The following is a 21,314-nucleotide window of genomic DNA, read 5'->3' as shown; positions in this document are numbered from 1 at the left end:
AGCAATCTAGACTGCTGCCTTCTGCCTCCCTCCTACCCACAGATAAAGATAGCAACTATATGGATAGGATGGGAAAGAAGGTATACACATCTTCCACTTTGGCGTTCAGAGCCATAAATTATTAGACTTGTATGACTAAGTATGCACTAAACTTAGTTTCCCAAGCCTCCTCCATACTGGCATCTTTGCCTGACAGTCCCATTAAGACTAACATTGCCTCCAAGCTTTCCTTGGCCCAACAGGTAGCCAGACATTCCGTCAGATGCATCTACGATGCTGCAGAATCATGTGCCAGATCTGCAGCATCTGCCTCTGTTCTCAGGAGGTATTCATGGCTAAGACTTCAGAACCTTCCAGAGGATTTCAAGTCCAAGATTTTGGACGCCCCACAATGTCCTTTTTGGTAAACGATCTGCAGACCTTTTTAAAAATCTGCAGGAAAAAAGTAAAGAACTACAGAACATAAAGCATCTTCTGGTGTTGCCCATTCCCAAGTATTCTAGGAACTAGCCTGCTAAAGCCACCTTTGTGAGGCGTAGTCATAGGTTCATATGTGTTTACTAGGATAATGACCACAAGGGCCTTTTTAAGCCTAGCCATGCATCCCAAATCTCTGACAAGTTCTGATACCCTTGATAAGTGTAAGCATGGGCCTGGGAGATTAACCATTTACAGGTTTTCTGTGTCCATCAGAGACATAAGTGCCAAACTAGTGATGACTGTCCGGTTTCCCATCCAATTATGCAAGTTGCACTTGAATTGGATTAGGGAGGAACATGGATGGGGAGCCTGTTTCACAGATGGGGTAGTCTTTGAGATGCATACCTATCTCTTCAGCAGGTCCTGTTTATATAACAAGCAAGGTTTAAGTCTTTAGAACAGATCATTCTGGTACTCTTTGTTTTGTGGATATGCAGGAGGTCCATCAGAGTGGGGTTTGACAATGCCCTGTATGCCAGGCATAGATCTCCCCTCAAAAGCCTGTAGGAAACAGAATACAGGGATAGGGCCTTGAGGCTGTCTGCATAGGACATATTACTTACACCCTGTATTCTTTTAGCAAGGAACCTCTGTGGACATTCCAGTTGTTGGTTATGCTTTGTGTTAGGTACATACCAAAGGGGGCATTGTACTTAATGATAGGTCTAATGAATGCCGAATACAGTGGAACAATAACTTCATTGGACTTAGATGCCATACCTTTGTTTATAAGTTGTGCAACATAGAATGCCCTCAGGCTTCTACCCCCTCTTCCAGATCTAGAAGAGAGGCTAGAAGACCCACCACCTCAAGACCTTCTGCTCCACCTCATCAACCCAGACAATCCTTTCAGGACAGAGGAAGCCCCAGTAATGCGTTAGTGCCTTTCCCACCGTCTTCCCCTTTGGCAAATCATCACCACAGACTAATGGGTCTTCATCATTATCCAAAAAGGGTACTTCCTATCCTGGAAAGAGAAACCCCCAGGTAAGGCATTCCACTCCCCCCCAAAAAAACAGGCCCATCTCATGCCACAAGTTCTAGCAGATCTTCTAAAGCTAGGCACCATAGGACCTATCCCCTCAGGACAAGAAGGAAAGGGTTTCTACTCCTGTCTCTTCCTGGTCCCCAAAAAAGATGGGCCATGGAGACCCATCTTGGACCTGTCTTACCTAAATCTTCACCTTCAGGTGCCCTCTTTCAAAATGTTTTCTCTCCCCACCCTACTGCCTCTAATTCCAGACAAAGCTTTCATGGCCTCCCTGGACCTAAAGGAGTCCTACCTGCACATACCCATCAGGACTTCCCACAGACAATTCCTACGTTTCTCTGGACCTTCCTCTCATTTTCAATTTACTGCCTTGCCCTTTGGTATATCCATGCCCCCCGAGTCTTTACAAAGTGCCTAGCCCCAGCAGATGCCTTTTGCAGACCTCAGGGAATTCAGATTTACCCTTATCTGGATGACATCCTGATACTGGCAGAGTCCAGAGTTACTCTCTCAATGCATCTACACTTCACCATGTCCCTTCTGCAGAATCTAGGGTTCACCATCAACCTCCCAAAATCCTCCCTGGTCCTATGCCAGCACAAGATCTTCCTAGGCTGCAGAATCAGAACAGACAAAATGAAGGCCTTTCTCCCACAGGACAAGGTTCTTTCTATGACTTCCCACTTCCAGGAAATCCTACTATCCCAGAAGGTGACAGCAAGGCAATTTCTCCATCTCCTGGGATTAATGGTAGCTACCATCCCCATGCTACCACTGGCAGGAATGCACATGCACAAGCTACAGGGGTACCTCAAAAGCATCTGGGCCCAACACCTTCATCACTTACAGCAGGTCATTCCCCTCCTTCCTTGTCTAAAGGCGGAAATCAGCTGGTGGATCTAGCGAGTCTAGCTAAAACTGGGGCTCCCTCTACAGCCCCCCCCACCCCAACCCAAACAATGCATATAGATGCCTGAGATTCAGGTTGGGGAGCAACTCTGGCTTCCTGCAGGATTCAAGAAAAGTGGCATCCCTCTCTACAGGCCAAGCACATCAATATCAGGGAAATGACAGCAGTCGTCTTAGCTCTAAAAACCTTTGTTCCCTTCTTTTTCCAGATGTGCTCCTGATAGTGACCGACAACATTATGGTTATGTGGTACCTCAACAAATAGGGAGAAAAAAAGGCCTATCAGCTGTGCAGACTAACCCTGCTGATATGGGACCTAGTCTCTCGCCACAACTTAGTCCTGCAGGCGGCTTACATCCCCTCGCAGTACAACCACTAAGCAGATCTCTTGAGCAGGCGGCTTACATCCCCTCACAGTACAACCACCTAGCAGATCTCTTGAGCAGGACTTCCTCAACTCAGCACGAATGGATGCTGAACAGGGAGGTCTTCCTAGACATAGTTAACCGGTGGGGTGCTCCACAAATAGACCTGCTTGCCTCCCCCCCAGAACAGATGACTGCAGACCTTCTGCTCAATAGCCTACTCCCCTCTAGCATGGAGAGTAGACACTTTCAGCATCTCTTGGAAGGAGAAGTTCCTTTATGCTTTCCCCCTGTTCCCACTGATTCCGAAAGTCCTCCTGAAAATACAGAAGGACAAACCAAAAATCTTGTTAGTGACTCCCTACTGGCCAAGGCAGCACTGGTTCCCCCTACTTCACAAGCTAGCCAAGGACAATCACTTCAAGTTACCCTACAAGGTGGACCTACTGACACAAGACAGAGGAACTCTCCTACAACCACACTTGCAGATCTTATCCCTGACTCTATGGGTGACAAACTTTTGATCCCTGTCAGACACACCTAATCAGAGGACGTGCTTTCTGTCCTAAGGGAGGTAAGGAAACCTACCACCAGAAAATCTTACCTGGCTAAGTGGGAAAGATTTACAAAACGGTGTCTACACAAGGAAGGGACCCTTGCTCTGCTGAGGTCCCTCTGGTTCTGTCCTACATGTAAAAAAAAGTTTGTGGGAAGATCACCAGCTCAGTCTTACTTAAACACAGACCAACAGTAGTAGAAACAAATGGTGTTCACAAAAATGTTCCTTCGCTCATCAAAAATAGATGAAAAAATAGTAAACCAGCCCAGAGACGTTGTAAACTGGAACGAAACCTTCTTTATTCACAGATAAAACCACCAAGCGCTTTCGCCTGAGAATCCCAGGCTTTTTTAAGGTGCATAAAAAATGTAGCCATTCCACTTATATGGAAAACTCTTAATTGGCCAAATTGATTAATTGAACTCAAAGCTTGGTCAACCTTTTGGCTGAGTTTATGCACATTATTTTACATAATTTTATATACTTTAATGGTGAGCTCTTTAGACAAAATAAAGGTGTAGCCATGGGCTCTCCATGTGCATCATCTTACACAAGTGGGAACAAAAATACATCCATTCCTCAAGATGGAAAGAATTTATTATATTCTACAAACGTTACCTGGACGACATTTGTATTTTATGGCAGGGAACGAAAGAGAATTTTTAGAATTTTTTGACTACATCAGCTCTACAACAGAATTTTTATCATTTACGTATGAGCTCAGTGAAGATTCTTTACATTATCTAGATGTATTGTTAATGAAAGATAAGGAGACTCAACAGTTTCAAACTCAGGTATTTAGAAAGAATACATTCTCTAATGCCTTTTTACACTATGATAGTTCGCATCCTTTTTACATTAAGAAAGGAATAGTTAGAGGCCAATTAATACGAGGTTCTAGGATGTGTAGTTCCCTTGATTTGTTCTTGAAAGAAGCAAGTTTTTTGTCCACCATGTTTAAGGAAAGAGGCTATCCACCCAATCTTATTAGTTCTTTGATTTTGGAGATTAAAGAAAAAAGGGACACTATGTATCCCCCACTTTTAGCCAAAGGACTTCCTCTCCCCACGGGTAATGTATCTAAGCAGGATGACAAACTTAGGAGTTTTTCTTACACGTATACCTGTGATGCAAAGCTTATAGAAGACACCATGAGTTTTTATTGGCCTATTCTAACATCCCAGGATGACATTAAACCTTACATCCCTGAAAGAATACATTTTGCCAGAAAACGTGACATTAATTTAAAAGGAATGTTTGAGCAAACTCCCAAACTAACGTTTTCTGAAGGCAATAATTTTTCTAGTAGAAAACATGGTTCATTCAAGTGTGGAAGGTGTAATCAATGCAAACACATGTTGAATGACGACCACATTTTTATCCCTTCCAGAAATTGTACACTAAGATTGCATGCCCATTACACATGCAATTCATTTGGAGTAGTGTACTTGGGTACTTGTTTGTCCTGCCATGGTTTCTATATAGGCAAAACGATGAGAAAGCTCAAGAAAAGGATATATGAGCATTTTTACGAAATTGAAAAAAGAATGGATAGCAATGCTTTTTTTAAACACTCCCTAGTTTGTACTAACATGTTAATAAGATTTTTTGTATTAGAACGAGTCCAACAGGATCCAAGAGGTGGCGATTGGGAAACGTATTTGGAAAGTAGAGAGTTAACATGGCAGCTCAAACTGGACGCCACCAGGCATCCAGGTATGAATGACACCATTAGTTTAAGGAGCCTACTTAAAATGAGGAGAGATAGATTGTAACAAAAAATTTTTACCTTATTTTATTTTATTCTATTTTTTATGTGGATTCATAAAATTTAAGCCATGAGCGCTGAGTTTTAAGGTTAAAGGGAAAAGACAGTTTAAGCATCATTATACTACTCACAGGTTTAGGTAATATTTTGTAAGAGAATGTTTTGAATGCCTTCGATGCTATTTATGGACATGCCATTTATGTATTTTGTGCTACACCAAGACTAATTTTTTAAAGTACTTTTTAAAATACACTTTTAAGTATATTTTATTTCATTTGTATTAATAACATACATTTGTGATATAATATATATATATTTTTCAATGTCACAAATTTCTATGCACATTTCAAAGCACTGTTGCACTTTAAGTATTACTTTCTTGCTAAGGGTAGCAATTTGATTTTTTTAATTAACGAATCGAGTTCAATTAATCAATTTGGCCAATTAAGAGTTTTCCATATAAGTGGAATGGCTACATTTTTTATGCACCCTGAAAAAGCCTGGGATTCTCAGGCGAAAGCGCTTGGTGGTTTTATCTGTGAATAAAGAAGGTTTCGTTCCAGTTTACAACGTCTCTGGGCTGGTTTACTATTTTTTTCATCTATTTTTGATGAGCGAAGGAACATTTTTGTGAACACCATTTGTTTCTACTACTGTTGGTCTGTGTTTGAGTAAGACTGAGCTGGTGATCTTCCCACGAACTTTTTTGTTTTTTTGTGCAGCTTTTATTTCTTCTGTCCTACATGTGTCAGTTGATTAAAGGTGGGCTCTCTTATTCTTCTGTCAAAGTACATCTTTCTGCTATATCAGCCTGCCTGCCCCTTGACCCCCCCCCCCTTGCTAGCCAGGCTCGATGTAAAGCTCTTCCTTAAAGGGGTCTTACACATGAGACCACAAAAGAAACCTATCCCTCCACCCTGGGACCTTAACTGTATCTTAGAGAAACTAACCCAGCACCCTTTTGAACTGGATGGGACCTTTTCCCTACAGATGTGTACATGGAAGACTGTCCTTCTGGTGGCTATCACTTCAGCCAGAAGGGTGTCAGAGTTGCAGGCCTTAATGGCCTGTCCCCCCTAGACCATCTTCCACAAAGACAGAGTAACCCTGTGAACTAATCCTTCCTTTATGCCCAAGGTAGTCTATGACCTGTCTCTTAACCAATCTATCCATCTACCCACTTTCTTTCCCTCCCCCTCTAATGAAGGGAAGAAGATTCTGCACTCCTTGGACATGCACAGGCAGCTAAGATTCTACCTGGACAAAACTATTAGGAAAACTAACCAGCTCTTTGTCTCCTTTCACTCCAGAGCCCTGGGCAAGACAGTCCAAGCAAACCATCACATGCTGGATTAGGAAAATTATTTGCCTCTGTTACTCCCACCATGGAAAGGAACCTCCAGTGGAAGTAAAGACCCATTCCACTAGAGCTGTGGCCACCTCCAGGGCCTTTATGAAAGGTCTAGACACAGCATCCATTATGGAAGCAGCCATATGGGCCACTATCCACACTTTCACCAAACATTACAAACTGGGCCAAATTTCCAGAGCTAGGGCAGGATTCGCGAAGGCAATCCTGCAGGGTCTTGCAGAATCCTCGTCAACTACCACCGCCCTCTCTCATCTGCATAAGCTATGGTATGCTCCCACTACTAGAATACTGTAACATAGGAATAGAAGGACATTGAATAGTTGTGTCAAATCTTACCATAACCATAGATGTCTTCTCTTCCATGTTGCAGTATTCCTTCCCACACACCAGTCCCCTCAGGTCATTTTCCTTTACATGTCCTATCCATATTACAGTAGGACACCAGGTCACACACCTGAAAACCACTGGCATTCCTCTTGCTGGGCCTTTTTCTCTGCCTGCTGGCCTTCAAGTTCTGAGGATTGTGTTCACAGACGTCACATTTAAGGTCCCTGGTTTATGGCCTACGTGTGACGTCCCACGCACAGTGCAACAGCCAAGCTGAAGCTTTTGTATAGGAGCCGACGTACGAGTCACCTGAGGGTAGAAAATCCCACTACTAGAATACTGCAACATGGAGGAGAAGGACATCTATGTTTATGGTAAGATTTTACACAACTATTCTTTTTCCTTGATTGATAGATGGTATGGCACTACTTACTGTTGCATTCATTCTAAGGTTTCATTTTACCTTTCTGCAGCTTGTTTGCCATGAGCTTGTTCCTGGAGGAAAGACAATCCCAGTAACCAATGAAAACAAGTGAGTATTGATATACTCTTCTGTGGTGTAGTCAAGTCAAGCAGAATTGTATTAACCCTTAAGGACACTGTTTTTGTTTGTCCTGTATTGTTTAAGGTGTTGTGGACATGCACTGTTAAGCAGAGTTTCAAATATATCACAGAGAGCATCAGATAGGACAGCCTTTTTCCCCTGGCGAAAGGCCAGCCATCATTTATTCACCATGCGCCTGCCTGAACTTCTTTGTGATTTATTTAAAAGTTTGCTTATTTACCTCATGAAAATTCCATTAGGTGGTTTTTGGGCTTCCTGTGTGGCTTATTCAAGTGTTTACTCGGTACAGAATTGCACTGCAGAGGGATTGCATTGAGCCTTATATTGTTTTGAGAATTTTACTGTTATACAGGCACAGTGTCTCAGTGCTTCATCCATTCAGTACTCTACATTTATTGACATAAACATAGCCATCATACAGTACAGTTTAGTTCACAAACAAAAGACCAAGTCTCGGCCACCGGAAAATACTTGATTTTCTGTCCATACACTAAGCTAAACTAAGCTGTGGACAGTTTAAATCTTCACTGGATGTTGAAACTGGCTATGTGGTAAAAAGCTGACTGAGTAGCATGCATATTGCTTTTATTTGACTTACAAGGTTTCCTAACATAATGGAAAATGACTTTAAAACTACAAAAATAGCTAATATTTCAACTGTATTGTAGACACAGTATAGAAATATTACTGTGAGAGTCATTTACAAATTAAGACTTTGAGTCTTATTCAACTGAGCACATTTGCTTGGTCGTTACTGACAGGAGTTCCACATCGCTGAAGTCCCAGTGAGTCAAACTGCAGCAGTATATGATTAAAGGAATGGGTAACATGCTTGAACACATACAAATGTACTTAATAAAGATGGTACTACTTTGCAGGTGCTAAGCTGTGTACCCTTCCCTGTGTTGAGGACTTTGCACCCAAATTATTTTTGTATAAAAAGTCCAAGATTGCAGAGTCAGGGGAGGGAAATTAAAAGTATTCTGTCTTCCCTGAAGTTTTGTAATCTAGGAGTCATTGTATAAATAAGTGGAGGGAGAGTGAAGGAGTTTAAGACCCCCTCCAATAGGAGAAATGCAGAGAGGCTTATCCCTGCCATTAAAATATTGTGCCACGGTTCTGGTCTGTCCTATTGGTGTTCTGTTAGGATTGTTTTGATAAACATGTTGGTAACAGTAGTTCAGTGATTTGGGACTTTGAGTTAACTGTATCAATGGTAAATGACTTCAATCAGTGGTGGTCAGTGAAATGCACTTCAGTTACTTGAGATGTTCTTCATGTTTCACTGTTGCAGTCATTACATTTAGGTAATCTGCTGGCAGGTTGCCCTCAGTTGGCCTGATTAACAAAGTCTTGGGTCCTGCGTCGTTGCTGTCCCTTTTTCTATGATGTCAGGTAGTCAGGGGTATAAAACATGCAGCCGATGCCATTACGTCAGTCTTTCTTACCGCGCGGTGCCCGAAGCAGAAGCAGTTCTCAAGTGCTGGTCATCCGACTTCTGAAATTTTCATTTTCGAGTTTCAGAACTGAAGTCTTCAACTAAAACGCTAAGTACCCCGTTGGGGAAACTTTTTCTTGTTCCTTACCGATGACAGTAAAAGTTAATAATTGTATTACTTGTGGGAAGGAAATACCTCATAAGGATTTTCATTTGTACTATATTCCTTGCCTAGGCCCTGATCACAATGTACCTTGCTGTCGGTTTTGTGCTAAATTTAATCAATGTACTATTAAACATCAGTATATTTTTACTTCTAAATATTTTGGCTCACGCTTTAATTATCCAGAAATGTCATCGGTTAGCAATCCAACTACCGGAATACCTAAAAAATGCAAAGAAAAAGACAGAGACAGGCCGTCGAGGTCCAAAACTGACAACAACGCTTCTCCAAACCAGTCGCCAGTTTGCCGGTACTCAGTGAGGTGCTTTTGCAGCCCCTGATGCCCACTACTTCTGATTCGCAGGCCTCTACTGAGACCCATTCAGAGTCCGGTATGCCACGAGGTGCTTCAATTATGGAACCTGCGGATGTCTCTACCTTAGATGGGTCCGGAGCTGCTGTGCAGGCACCGGGTTCTGAGAGTGTTTTCAGGCCTACAGATTTATATATTAGACCGACACCATCTTCAAAACTAAGGCCAAAATCTAATTCTATGTCTAAAAAAACCAACTTCTGGCCACATGTGCAGGCCTGTATGTCTAAAAAAAACAAATGATCAAAATGGCTGAAGATTTAATTACTGTGATCAGGGGTAGCCACCCCCCCCCCCTTTCTAAGAGGCCTAGGCATTGATTATGAATCTTCTGAACAGGATTCTATTTCTTCTGACTCTTCTAATGAACAGGATTTGTCTATACCTACTTATGAGGAATCTGATGCAGAAGATTCCATTCCTTCTGCTTCTCCCCCTGAGGATTTTTCTTTTGGGGAACTTTACATACCTTAAGGGAACATTTCCACTGGGAAAGTCAGGATTTTTCTGAATCTAAAAAGAGATTTAGGGATTTTCTTCTTCTTCCTCAGCATAGGCCTTTGGCTATACCTCCTGTTATAGACATTGTTGATGATGACGTTTTTTCAGAATTTAGTATGGCTCCTGATTCTCTGCCTCCGGCTCCTTGTAAGCCAGATACTACAGGGTTCCTGACTCCCACAAATTCCTTTTCAAAAATCCTATTGCAGATCCTGAAACCATTTCTCGGGGTCCCAAGGGCATTAAGGCCTCTACTGCTAAAAATCCTACTCCTTCTGATAGAGATTCCAGGGCACTGGATAGATGGGGTAAGAAGGTTTACACTTCTGTAACCTTGGCAATCAGGGCTTTAAACTGTCAAGTTCATATGCTTAAATATCAATAGCATATTATGGGACTGCTTAAACAGAAAATTGTTAATTTCTGACTGTGTGGAAAATAAAGATTTACAGGATTTATTGCATTCAGCTGAAGAAGTTGGAAGGCATACTTTGCAATGTGGTTTTGATTCTTTGGAGGCCTCTTGCAGGGCTGCTGTAACTGGGTCTGTGCTAAGAAGGCATGCTTGGCTCAAAGAGCAAACTCTGCCTGATCATTTTAAAGCAAAACTGTTGGATGCTCCTTTGCAACAGAACCATCTCTTTGGTAATAAGGCTGAAGAAGTTTTAAAAAAGATGGAAGATAAAGCTAAATCTATGCAAACTGTGAAAGATTTCTTACAATTGCAATCTCCAAGATTTAGTAGGCACTGGCCTACTAAGAACTGTTCCTTTCCAGTTCCTTCCAGAGCCACTCAAGTCAAACACAGACATTCCAAAGGTTCCAGGTTTCAGTCACAAGGGCCCAAATCAAATGCACCTTCTTATCAATCAAAAAGAGATGCTAGCTGTACAGAATACACTGACAGCCTTCAAGGACTACCGTCATCCAGGACAATTAATGATAAAGACAGACAACACCACAGTTATGTGGTACATAAACAAGCAGGAGGGGCACACACTCCTACCCCCTTTGCAGACTAGCCATGGCATTGTGGAACACTGCCTTGACCTATCAAATACAACTATAAGCTCAATTTCTGCCAGGAAAGCTGAATACTCTGGCAGACGAACTAAGCAGAAATCTCATGGGCCCACACAAATGGAAACTGGAACCATGGATTTTCAACATGTTGACAAGCAAATGGGGGAGTCCAGACATAGATCTTTTTGCCTCACCCCAGAACTATCAGTTGGACAAATTCTGCACAAGAACTCATTCCAAAAGAGCCTGGAAAGTGGATGCTCTATCATTCAGCTGGAAAAACCTATCAGTCTATGCTTTTCCCCCTCTGCCTCTGCTCTCCAAAGTTCTACTAAAAGTCAAACAGGACAAACCAAAAATTATTTTGATTGCTCCAGACTGGCCTCGCCAACACTGGTACCCACTCCTGCGCAATGTGTCACACCTTCCACCGTGGCACCTGCCTCAGACACCTTACTTACTGTCTCAGCAGAACAACCAAATTCTGCACACTCCGCTCCAAACTTTGAATCTTGCAGTGTGGCTAATCACCTAAATTTACCCTTAGCATCCCTCAGCAAATCTGTGACGGATGTCATTTTGGAGGCAAGAAGGCCTAGTAGTAGAAAATCTTATGCTGACAAATGGAAAAGATTCTGTGCCTGAAATCAATTACAAGGGATAAGCACAGGCGTGCCCAGTATTCCTCAGATTTTACAGTACTTAACTGAGATGCTTTACAAGGGCCTGTCCTTTTTCTTCCATAAAAATCCATGCCTCCGCCATTTAATCTCATTACAACACAGAACCTCCCCTCTTCTCTCATCCTCTGCTAAAGCAATATCTCAGAGGGGCCAAAAATTTAAGACCACCCAGGAGAGCTCCAACCCCTGCCTGGGACCTCAATTTTGTATTGGAAAAACTCACTCTCCCTCCATTCGAGCCAGCTGCTACTGCAGACTTAAAATTTCTCTCCTGGAAAACAGCTTTCCTTTTAGCAGTCACTTCAGCTAGAAAGATTTCCGAATTGCAGGCTCTTATGGCAGTGGAGCCTTTCATTATTTTTCATGCGGACAGGGTGTCTCCCAGGACCAATCCATCCTTCATGCCTAAGGTGGTATCCAATGTGGCTCTTAATCAGACCATTAATTTGCCAAATTTCTTTCCCAATCCACAGAACAAGGGGGAGTGGATTCTGCATTCATTGGATGTACACAGACAACTTAGATTTTACTTAAACAGGACAAAATCTCTAAGAAAATCTGAACAACTATTGGTGGCATTTGCTTCACGGGCAGAGGGAAAGGCTGTTTCAAAGCAGACTATTTTCAAATGGATAAGCCATTGTATTTGTTTCTGCTATATGCACCATGGTAAAACTATCCCCCAGGGAATCAGATCTCATTCCACCAGGCTGCATCTACTTCTACAGCCTTTCTCAGAGGTGTTCCTACCAGAGACAGTCTAGAAGCTGCTACCTGGAGCTCCGTTCATACTTACACCAAACATTGCCATTTACCTTTCTTCTTTAAATCCAGAGCTGGCTTTGCCACATCTGTCCTGCAGGGCCTTATAGCTGGTCCTAGTGCTGTATAAATCCATCCTCCCAACCATAGCTTTGGGAATCTACCCAAATGTAATGATTGCAACAGTGAAGCACGAAGAACATAGTACAGTTGTGTACACTTACCATAAATGTAGATGTTCGAGTGTATTCACTGTTGCAGTCCTGGTTAACCTTCCTCCAACCCCCTGTTTTTCTCTTAGTATACCTCTACTTTCCTTTACTATGCTTAAAAGCCTTTTTGGTGTATTTGCTTTTATTTGGAGGTATATTTTTGTGTTTTTAATTACTTAAATATTTGGCTCCCCATTTGGGGGACACCTGACATCTGGGGCAAGAAAAACTGATGTAATGGCGTTGGCTGCATGTTTTATACCCCTGACTACCTGACGTCATGGAAGAAGGGACAGCAACTGACGCAGGACCCAAGACTTTGTTAATCAGGCCGACTGAGGGCAACCTGCCAGCAGATTATCCAAATGTAATGACTGCAACAGTGAATACACTCAAACATCTACATTTATAAGTGTACACAACTGTACTTTTCAGATAGTTGATGTAATCTATAATTTACTATTTATACATCTGAATGCATTAAGTAAAGTAATAATATAAGCTACCTCAGTTGTTGTTGTGTCTTTTGGCTTTTCCTGGTTAGGTGTCGCCACAGCTGCACTTCGGTCCGCTAATGATTGGCAGTAGATTTTTACGTGCCGAGTTGCCAGCCCTGACACACAACCTTCAACGAAGGTATGCCCATTCACGCATGTCTCCACACAGAAGACGTTCTAGCTGAGAATCGAACAGGACAGCGTCTTACTGTGAGGCAACAACGCTACCGCAGCACCACCACCGCAAGTAACATGTAAAATTTGCAATATCCAATTCACATAATCTTAGAACTGAGTCTTATAGACAAGCAGTATACTTAACATCTCAGCAGGACTGTGGAGATATTATTTTTCTTAAACTTAAATGAAAAGACATGATGTTATATTGTCCCATCTCACCTTCATTTTGCTGGTTGGGTTCAGAACCGAGCATCAGTTCTGACTCGGCCTATACAAAAGCATGAGAGCTCTTTACTGGCTCAAGGCTGCACTCTATCCCATGAAGCCTAGCGGCAGATACCCAGATCTTGTTTGCTGCTTGAAGCTTTGGGATCCCTCTCTGCTGGCTCAGGCTGAGTAAAAGTTATTGTTACTTAGACTGTTTTTTTCTTCCAAAAGTTATTTAAAGTAAGTTAAAGTTACTTAGTCACTTAGAGTCGTTTTTAGTGTTGTCTGCTATACCTATCTATTCCATTTTTGTTCTTTGTGGCCATCATTTGTTTTTTCTACTACGAGGCCTGTGTTGTTTTTTGGTGTATCCCCTTTCCGTTTAAGTTAGAGGATCAGGGAGCTGTTTATCCTGCTTCATTCCTTATAGCCAGCTTAGTTAAAGGGCTTCTCCCTCTTGTTGTTGTTTATCGTTGTTTGTTCCAGAGCATTGTTTAAGTTAGAGGTGTCTCTCGGGTTGAGGAGTTCGTCCTTTTCTTTTAGTCAGAAGCTCTCCTCAAACCCTTATTCCCTATCTTAAAAAAAAAGTTTTTTTCTTATTGTGTGTACTATTGCATGATTATTTTTTACACATTATGTCTAAAGGGAAGCATTCAGGTTTAAAAAAATGTGACTCCTGTACACAGAAGATGTCCATCACCGATGGACATACCAGCTGTGTTTATTGTTTACAGGCAGTGCACCTGCAGGACTCTTGTTCTATTTGTCATGGATTTAGTGCAAGAGTTCTGCAGGAGTGCAAAAACAAACTTATTAATAGAGGTCTTCTTAAGGGACTCTTTGAACAAGCCCTTCATTAGCCTTCAACTTCTAAATCACCATCGGCTCCGGCTTCTGAGCCGGTAAAGCAATTGGTTTCAGTTACTGTTGTCTCTGACCCGAAGATTGTCTGATCCAAGAAAGACAGATCTTCATTTTCACCAGCTTCTTCGCAACCGTCCAAGAGAAAGAAAAGGGATTGGCCACCGTCGTTGGAGCCTGTACGCTCGGTGTCTCAATCCCCTTTACTACAGTCTGTGGCTGGTAGCCACAAGTCCTCAGTGTGCTCCTCCAAATCATCCAGGAGTCCATCGGATGATGAAGTGGAGCATGTGGTATGGAGGTTATTTAAGACACTGGCCCTAGCAAAAATTCTGTCCAAAAGGATGTGGAGCCGAAGCCCATTTCTTCTGTACCAGCTATTCCTCCTCTGACTCGATCCAGTTTGGAGCCAGAATGTCTGTAGGTTGTAGTGGTGGAACCATTGGTTCAGAGAACCACATCTGGTGTTTCGGTACCGACCTCCACTCCAATCGCTTCTGTCGAATGATCTGGGAGTTGACACTCACCCATTGGCTCCAGGGTAGAGTCGGCTCGGATCCAACTCTCCCACTTGGAGCTTCGGCGCAGGTAAGTTTGGCACCAACATCGGCCTCGGAGCCCTCATCTTTGGTGTGAGGGAGATCTCTGGGTTATTTGGAACCAGAGACTATCTTGACCCAGGATCAAGGTGCCTTTGAGGTGATGAGCGTGCTTTCTCCTGAGTCTGCTCCACCCTCAGCTCCAGACACTGTTCCCCTGAAGAGGCCAGTGTCAACCTCCATTCCATCTCTCCAGCCCAGGCGCAGAGCCCATGCTTCAGGTTACCCCCATATGGGAGACCCCTTCTTTGGAGATCTCTCCAGAGCATCCCTCTGAGGAGATCCCTCAGAAGCGTACATGCAAGATGAAGGATATAGACTCCCCCCAAGTCTGTCACATCAGATACAGACTTAGAGGATTCTGAAGGGTCCCCACTTTCACCCTCAGAGGATGTCTCTTTTTCAGACATCCTAGAGATCCTTAAAAAGCAGGGTGAATGGAAGGTCCCTATCCCCTTCTGAGGATGAGAATGTTTATCTAGAACCATTCGGCTCTCAACCCTCCACCTCTTGGGTGTCTCCACCTTTTGACAAACTACTGGGTGTAGTCAGTCGAAAGCCGTGGGGCTCCAAGAAGGAATTAGCTGAAACTTCTTCATCTGTCCATCTGCTAAATAAAGAATCCCGAACGATGGACAGATATGGGAAGCGTATGTTTTCCTCAGAGGCATTTATTCTGAGGTCGCTGAATTATCTTTCTCATTTCACGAGACTTCAGCGTGATCTCCTCAAGGAGCTAAGAGAATCCCTCCAAGGTGCTACAGCTCAGGTGCTCCCTGAGACAGTAATGACTCAACTTGCAACCTTAATCTCCATAACAAACTCCTCCATGCGCCTGATTTCGTATGTGGCTGATGGAGTGAATAGGGCAGCAGGCACATGAATTGTTCTGAGAAGACATTCCTGGATGCGGCTTTGTAACTTTGCTGAACCCTTCAAGTCTTCCTTTACTAACGCCCATTTTGATGGCTCATCTTTGTTCTGGCCAAAAGTTAAAGAAACTCTAACCAGGTGCGAACAGGATGGCAAAACTCTATCTGCCATGGGAGTGCGTTTTGCTGCCCCTACTAGACCTTACCCCAAAGGTCAAAAGAGCGGAAAGATGTGGTTCCACAAATCACAAGGAGCTTTGTCTGACGCACGTGGTGAATTTTCCTCCAGGGGCAGAGGAGGAAATATTAATGGAAGTTGCTGTCCTTGCGGCAGAGGGGGTCCGCAGAACCAGGGTGATAGAGATACGTTCTCTGGTAGGCCCTTCCAGCGCTTCTGAAAGGAGAGCCCACCTGTCCATCTCTGGAGGCAGTCAGGGGGGAGACTATCACTGTACCCAGAAGCCTGACAAGACATCAACAAAGACAGATGGGTGCAGTCAATCATATCCAGAGGATACATCATTCCCTTCTCTTATCCACCCAATCCACAGAAATCCATCCCAGATGTACCACCCAGTCAAAGGGATCAAGCAACCCTAGAAATCCAAAGGTTGCTATAAAAAAGGGCTGTCCAAAAAGTCCCTGCAGACCAATCAGGATCCGGAATTTACTCAAGATTTTTTTAGTACCAAAAAAGACAGGGGACTGGAGACCAATATTGGACCTCAGTACACTAGACAAGTCAGTAAAGAAGGAGAAATTTCAGATGGTAATTCTGCAGTCCATACTCCCCTTTTTGGAAAAGGACAATTGGATGTGCTCAATAGATCTCTAGGATGCGTACTGTCATGTCAAAATGAACAGGCGCTCCAGGAGATACCTATGCTTTCAGCTTGGGAGCCAGTCATTACCAATTCAGAGCCCTGCCCTTTGGTCTTACCACATCCCTTAGGGTGTTCACCAAATGTATGGCAGTGGTCACGGCTCACCTGAGGTGTCTAGGATTCCAGGTGTTTCCATACTTAAACGACTGGCTCCTGACTGCCACCACTGAGCATCTGATAATCAGGGCAAGAAACACCACACTTCATCTCTGCTCAGAGTTAGGCATTACAGTCAATTTCGAAAAATCTGCCTTGTTGCCTTCTCGACGTATTACCTTTATAGGAGCAGATTTAAATTCAAAAAGCATGGTAGCAAAACTGCCCGCAGAGAGAGTCCTAACACTACGACATCAGGTATCAGTCCTGTTGAGGAAAAAGAAAGTACAAGCCAGGTTTGTGCACAAGGTTCTGGGTTCAATGGCAGCAGCAATAGCCTTGGTTCCCTTGGCCCGTCTACAGTTGAGAATACTACAATGGCTTGTCTTCACTCAATGGTCCATGCAGGAGTTGCCCATGCCACACAAAATTTTGATAACCAACACATGTAAAAAGGATCTTCATTTATGGATCCAGTCTACACAGGTGACATTAGGCAGACCATTTGTTCTTCCCCAACCAGTAGTGATTGTGACCACGGATGCTTCCCAGATGGGGGGGGGGCATTATCTGGGACAGACTGTCCCATGGACTTGGCAAGATCACTAGTACCATCTGCACATCAGTGTCCTGGAGATGAGAGCGGTGCTCATGGCGTTGCAGACATTTCAAAACTCTCTTCCTTTGGGGACAATTGCAGTTCAATCAGACAACATGTCTGTGGTATGGTACATCAAGAAACAAGGTGGAACCAGATCCTACCCCTTATGTCGAGAGGCCCAGAGATTTTGGCAATGGGCAGTCTCTTCTCAATGCTTTCTCACTGCGACGCATATTCCGGGGAAATCCATCGTGATAGCGGACAAGCTGAGCAGGGCAATCTTAATGCCACATGAGTGGTCCCTGAAACAGGAAGTTGCAAACAAAATTTCACAAATGGGGCCAGCCATGCTACGACTTTTTTGCCATGTCCATCAATTGCCAAATGCAGCAGCTTTTTTGCCCTAATCCCCGCTCCAGGTGAGTCATCCAGGGATGCACTTGTCCACAATTGGTCCCCGGGACTTCTCTTTGCTTTTCCATCTTTTCCCCTTATACTGAAGGTAATCCAGAAAGCAAAGTTGTTGAGTCGCAAGATAATTCTCATTGCTCCTTACTGGCCTCGTCAGATATAGTTCCCCTTCCTGTGACCTTATCTACAGGAGGATCCTTGGATCCTGGACCCAGTGCCAGATCTCTTGACACAACAGTCTGGGTCCCTCCATCCAAACTCTTCAGCTCACAGTTTGGTTACTCCACTTCCAACCTTAGCCAGGCTTCCAGAATTATCCCTAGCAATGAGACATATTTTAGTGTCTGCACACAAAAGCTCTACAAGAAAACTTTATGCTAGTAAGTGGAAGAGATTTTCATTTTGGGTAAACAAAAACCAACTGGACCCTCTCACAGCTCTCATTTCATCCATCCTGGAATTCCTGATGGAAATTTTTAATCAAGAGGCGGTAGCCGCTACTGTTTGGGTTCAGCTGTCAGTTATTTCTAACTTTCACATAGGCATCAAGGGTTCAAATATTATGTTTCACAGACTGTGTAAAGCTTTTTTGAGGGGCACATTCCCCCTAAGGTCTCCTATAAAAGAACCTCCATCACCGTGGGATCTAAATTTGATATTAGCGTCCTTGATATTGCCTCCCTTTCAGCCAGCTACTTCCTGTCCCTTAAAGTTCTTATCTTGGAAGACTCTTTTTCTAGTGTCCATCAATTCGTCTAGAAGAAATTCTGAATTACAAGCTCTGTCTATTCATCCTCCTTACTTGGTTTGCCACAAGGACAGAGTCTCTCTCAGAACAAATACCTCCTTCTTACCTACGGTGTGTTCTGAAGCCAATCTAAATAAATCATTTCAGTTACCAGTATTTTTCCCAAATTATGGCAACAAGGCAGAATATAAACTCCATCAGCTGGACATACATAGTTACGTTTTTATCTTCATAGAACAAAGGATTTCAAGAAATCTGACCAGCTATTTGTATCCTTTGCGGAAAACAGAAAAGGAGTCCCAGTTTCTAAGGTTACATTGTCTAAATGGCTTACAAACACAATCACTTATAGCTCTCAACAAAATCACCTTCCAAGTAAAATTCGAGGACAATCTACTAGAGCTGTGTCTACCTCCACTGCTTTTCAAGCCAGACTACTACTACTTTTTTTCTTTCAGCTTTTCCCAGTTAGGGGTCGCCACAGCGGATCACCTTCAGCCATCGCTCATAATTGGCAGAGGAGTTTTATGGTGTCGAGTTGCCAGCCCGGCGCCCAACCTTCCACAGAAGGCACACACGCACTCACTCCTAGGGCCAATTTGGAGTGTCCAGTCCACCTACAGCATGTCTTTGGGATGTGGGAGGAAACCAGAGCACCCGGAGGAAACCCACGCAACAACAGGGAGGACATGCAGACTCCACACAGAAGGCACCCCAGCAGAGGATCGAACCGGAGAACCTCTTGCTTTAAGACAGCAGTGCTAACCGCTGCACCACTGCAGCCACCCAATTTTCAGTCCCCCACCTATAAGTAATAATTCCCTGCTGAAAACTGATTATTTCTCCCAGAATCCACTATAGCAGTTTTAGGTGGAATAAAAATACATGCCATTGCAATCCTACTGCCTTGATAGTAGCCCCTTAGTACTACAAATCTAGCATTATTATAGTTTTTCTCCTCTTCTATCACTATTGGAGCTCCTCTTGCAATTAATATAAGTACTCTTCTTTTCCTTTGTCCCAGGTATTCATCTGGATAACCATTATAAAAACCTTTCTTTATCTAATCCACATGTTCAGTTCTTTCCAAATGTGTCTCCTGTATAATAGCTATTTGCACTCTACATTTCTGAATGTAGTTCACTACTCTTTCTTTTTGTATACATCTATATATACATAGAAAGAGAGCTGTGAAACCATTAACATTTAAACATAATATAGAAAGTGGCATTATTTTAAAAAATTTATTATTCCCACCTTTTATGTGTAACAGTTTTTTTTTAAGTATCCAATTGCAGCTTTTGTATTACATGCATGCACTAATGTTTGGCAGGTTGACATTTTATGCAGTTGTTTCTTGTCGTATCCATTTAAGCCTGTGTCACATCTTACAAAACTTTTTGTTTTATCGAAAGTCCTCACACACACAGAGTACACCCCAATATACCCATAGAAACCAATTAACTTAATACTAACACACAAAACTATGTACATCTTCAAATAGCGGTTTTACCCTCCAAATAGGAACAATTATCTCAAACTGACAGCCACACACACAGACTTGGGTTAACCTAAAAGAAAAGTTATCAATGCTAAGATGCATGGTACAGCTTGTGCTTCTATTAAATGATGTCTGGTTTTGTGTTATCTTTATTGCTCTCCCTGATTGGGAAAACACTTGAATACTTTCATAAAACATTATCTCATAGCCATTGAAAAAAATAAGTTTTCTGTTTTTATTGCTCTTTATCAGATTGTTTCCATGGAGACATGAGAACCAGAATACAGAGTTGCTTCTACACGCATTTACTTGCTAGAGTCATGCTTTAATCTGAAGTAGTTAACTTAATTTTATCAGCAACCTGTGGGTATATGGCTCCATATTGGATTCGAGACGGCAACTTTTTTCTAGCATCTGCTCAAAGCTCCGAGCTCCTCCCCTTACCCATAATGCACCACCATCTCCTATCTTCCCTCAGATCTCATTTGCCGCACCAGTTCTGTGCATCGTGGTCTCCTTTGCTCTGAGCTAAGGGATAGTAAGTGGAAACTTTTTGCTTATATCTAGGTGTGCTTGACTAGGATTACCCTTCCTCCCCTTCTGTAGTAACGCGTTTGGTTGTTAGTGTAAAAAAAAAAAGTTTTTTGTATTAAAGTAGTAGTTAGGCCTACCCTTCCCCTACCTGTGTGTGTGTGGTTTTTGGAAAGGTAGTGCTTATACCTTTGAGTGCAGGACTATGGCTGAACAGCCAAAGCCTGTGTTCAAAAAATGTACAGAGTGTGGCCATAAGCTTTCCCCTGCTGATGGTCACACTGTGTGTGTGATATGCTTAGGAGTGGCACATTTATCCACTCAGTGTGCTGTCTGTTCAGGCTTCAACCCTAGGGCCCTTAGGGATCGTAAGGCCAAGCTAGTTACCAAAGGCCTTCTCCGTGTTGCCATATGCTGGAATCTGCCTCTGTCGCTAGTGTACCACCCCAGACAGAGACGCAACCTCCCTCTTCGTCTGGCGATGGGTCCTTGAAGGACAGATCTTCAGTCAGTGAGTCTGACAGAGAAAAAGAAAATGAAAAAAAGAAGGAAAAGGAAAGGCGCAGAGAAGAAAGGGAGAAAAAGGAAGACCGGCATCGTAAGAGATCCCCAGACAGGGAGCTCTTTCTCAGCCCCCCCATCTAAGACCATGAGGCCTGTTTCTCCTTGGCTCCAGTCACCTCGTTTCTCACCAGAGCCGTTGGAACATTTTGGACCCGAGGCCCTCCACCCCTCTGCGCAGACCAGCCAGATCCAAGTCAGTGGCCTTTTCGAGGTCGACTCGGAGCCTATCGGACATGGATATGGACAGGATGATGCAGAGATTTATTCAGAC

At 43.2% G+C, this 21,314-nt stretch overlaps 1 protein-coding gene across 2 annotated transcripts in view; it reads left to right on the top strand.

Annotated features, from left to right (window-relative positions):
- Nucleotides 1–21,314, top strand: part of UBE3B (ubiquitin protein ligase E3B) — a 2,006,489-nt gene that overhangs the window by 1,690,699 nt on the left and 294,476 nt on the right. For both annotated transcript variants that reach the window (XM_044068510.1, XM_044068511.1), the window contains exon 24: nt 7,245–7,303. In XM_044068510.1, coding sequence (XP_043924445.1) covers nt 7,245–7,303 — 59 coding nt within the window. The remainder of the gene's footprint in view (nt 1–7,244; nt 7,304–21,314) is intronic.

Source organism: Protopterus annectens, chromosome 4.part0, assembly GCF_019279795.1.
Source record: "Protopterus annectens isolate FY-2018-M chromosome 4.part0, PAN1.0, whole genome shotgun sequence".
NCBI lineage: Eukaryota > Metazoa > Chordata > Ceratodontiformes > Protopteridae > Protopterus > Protopterus annectens.
The sequence above is the reverse complement of the archived record's forward strand: the minus strand, read 5'-3'. Positions and strand labels throughout refer to the sequence as shown.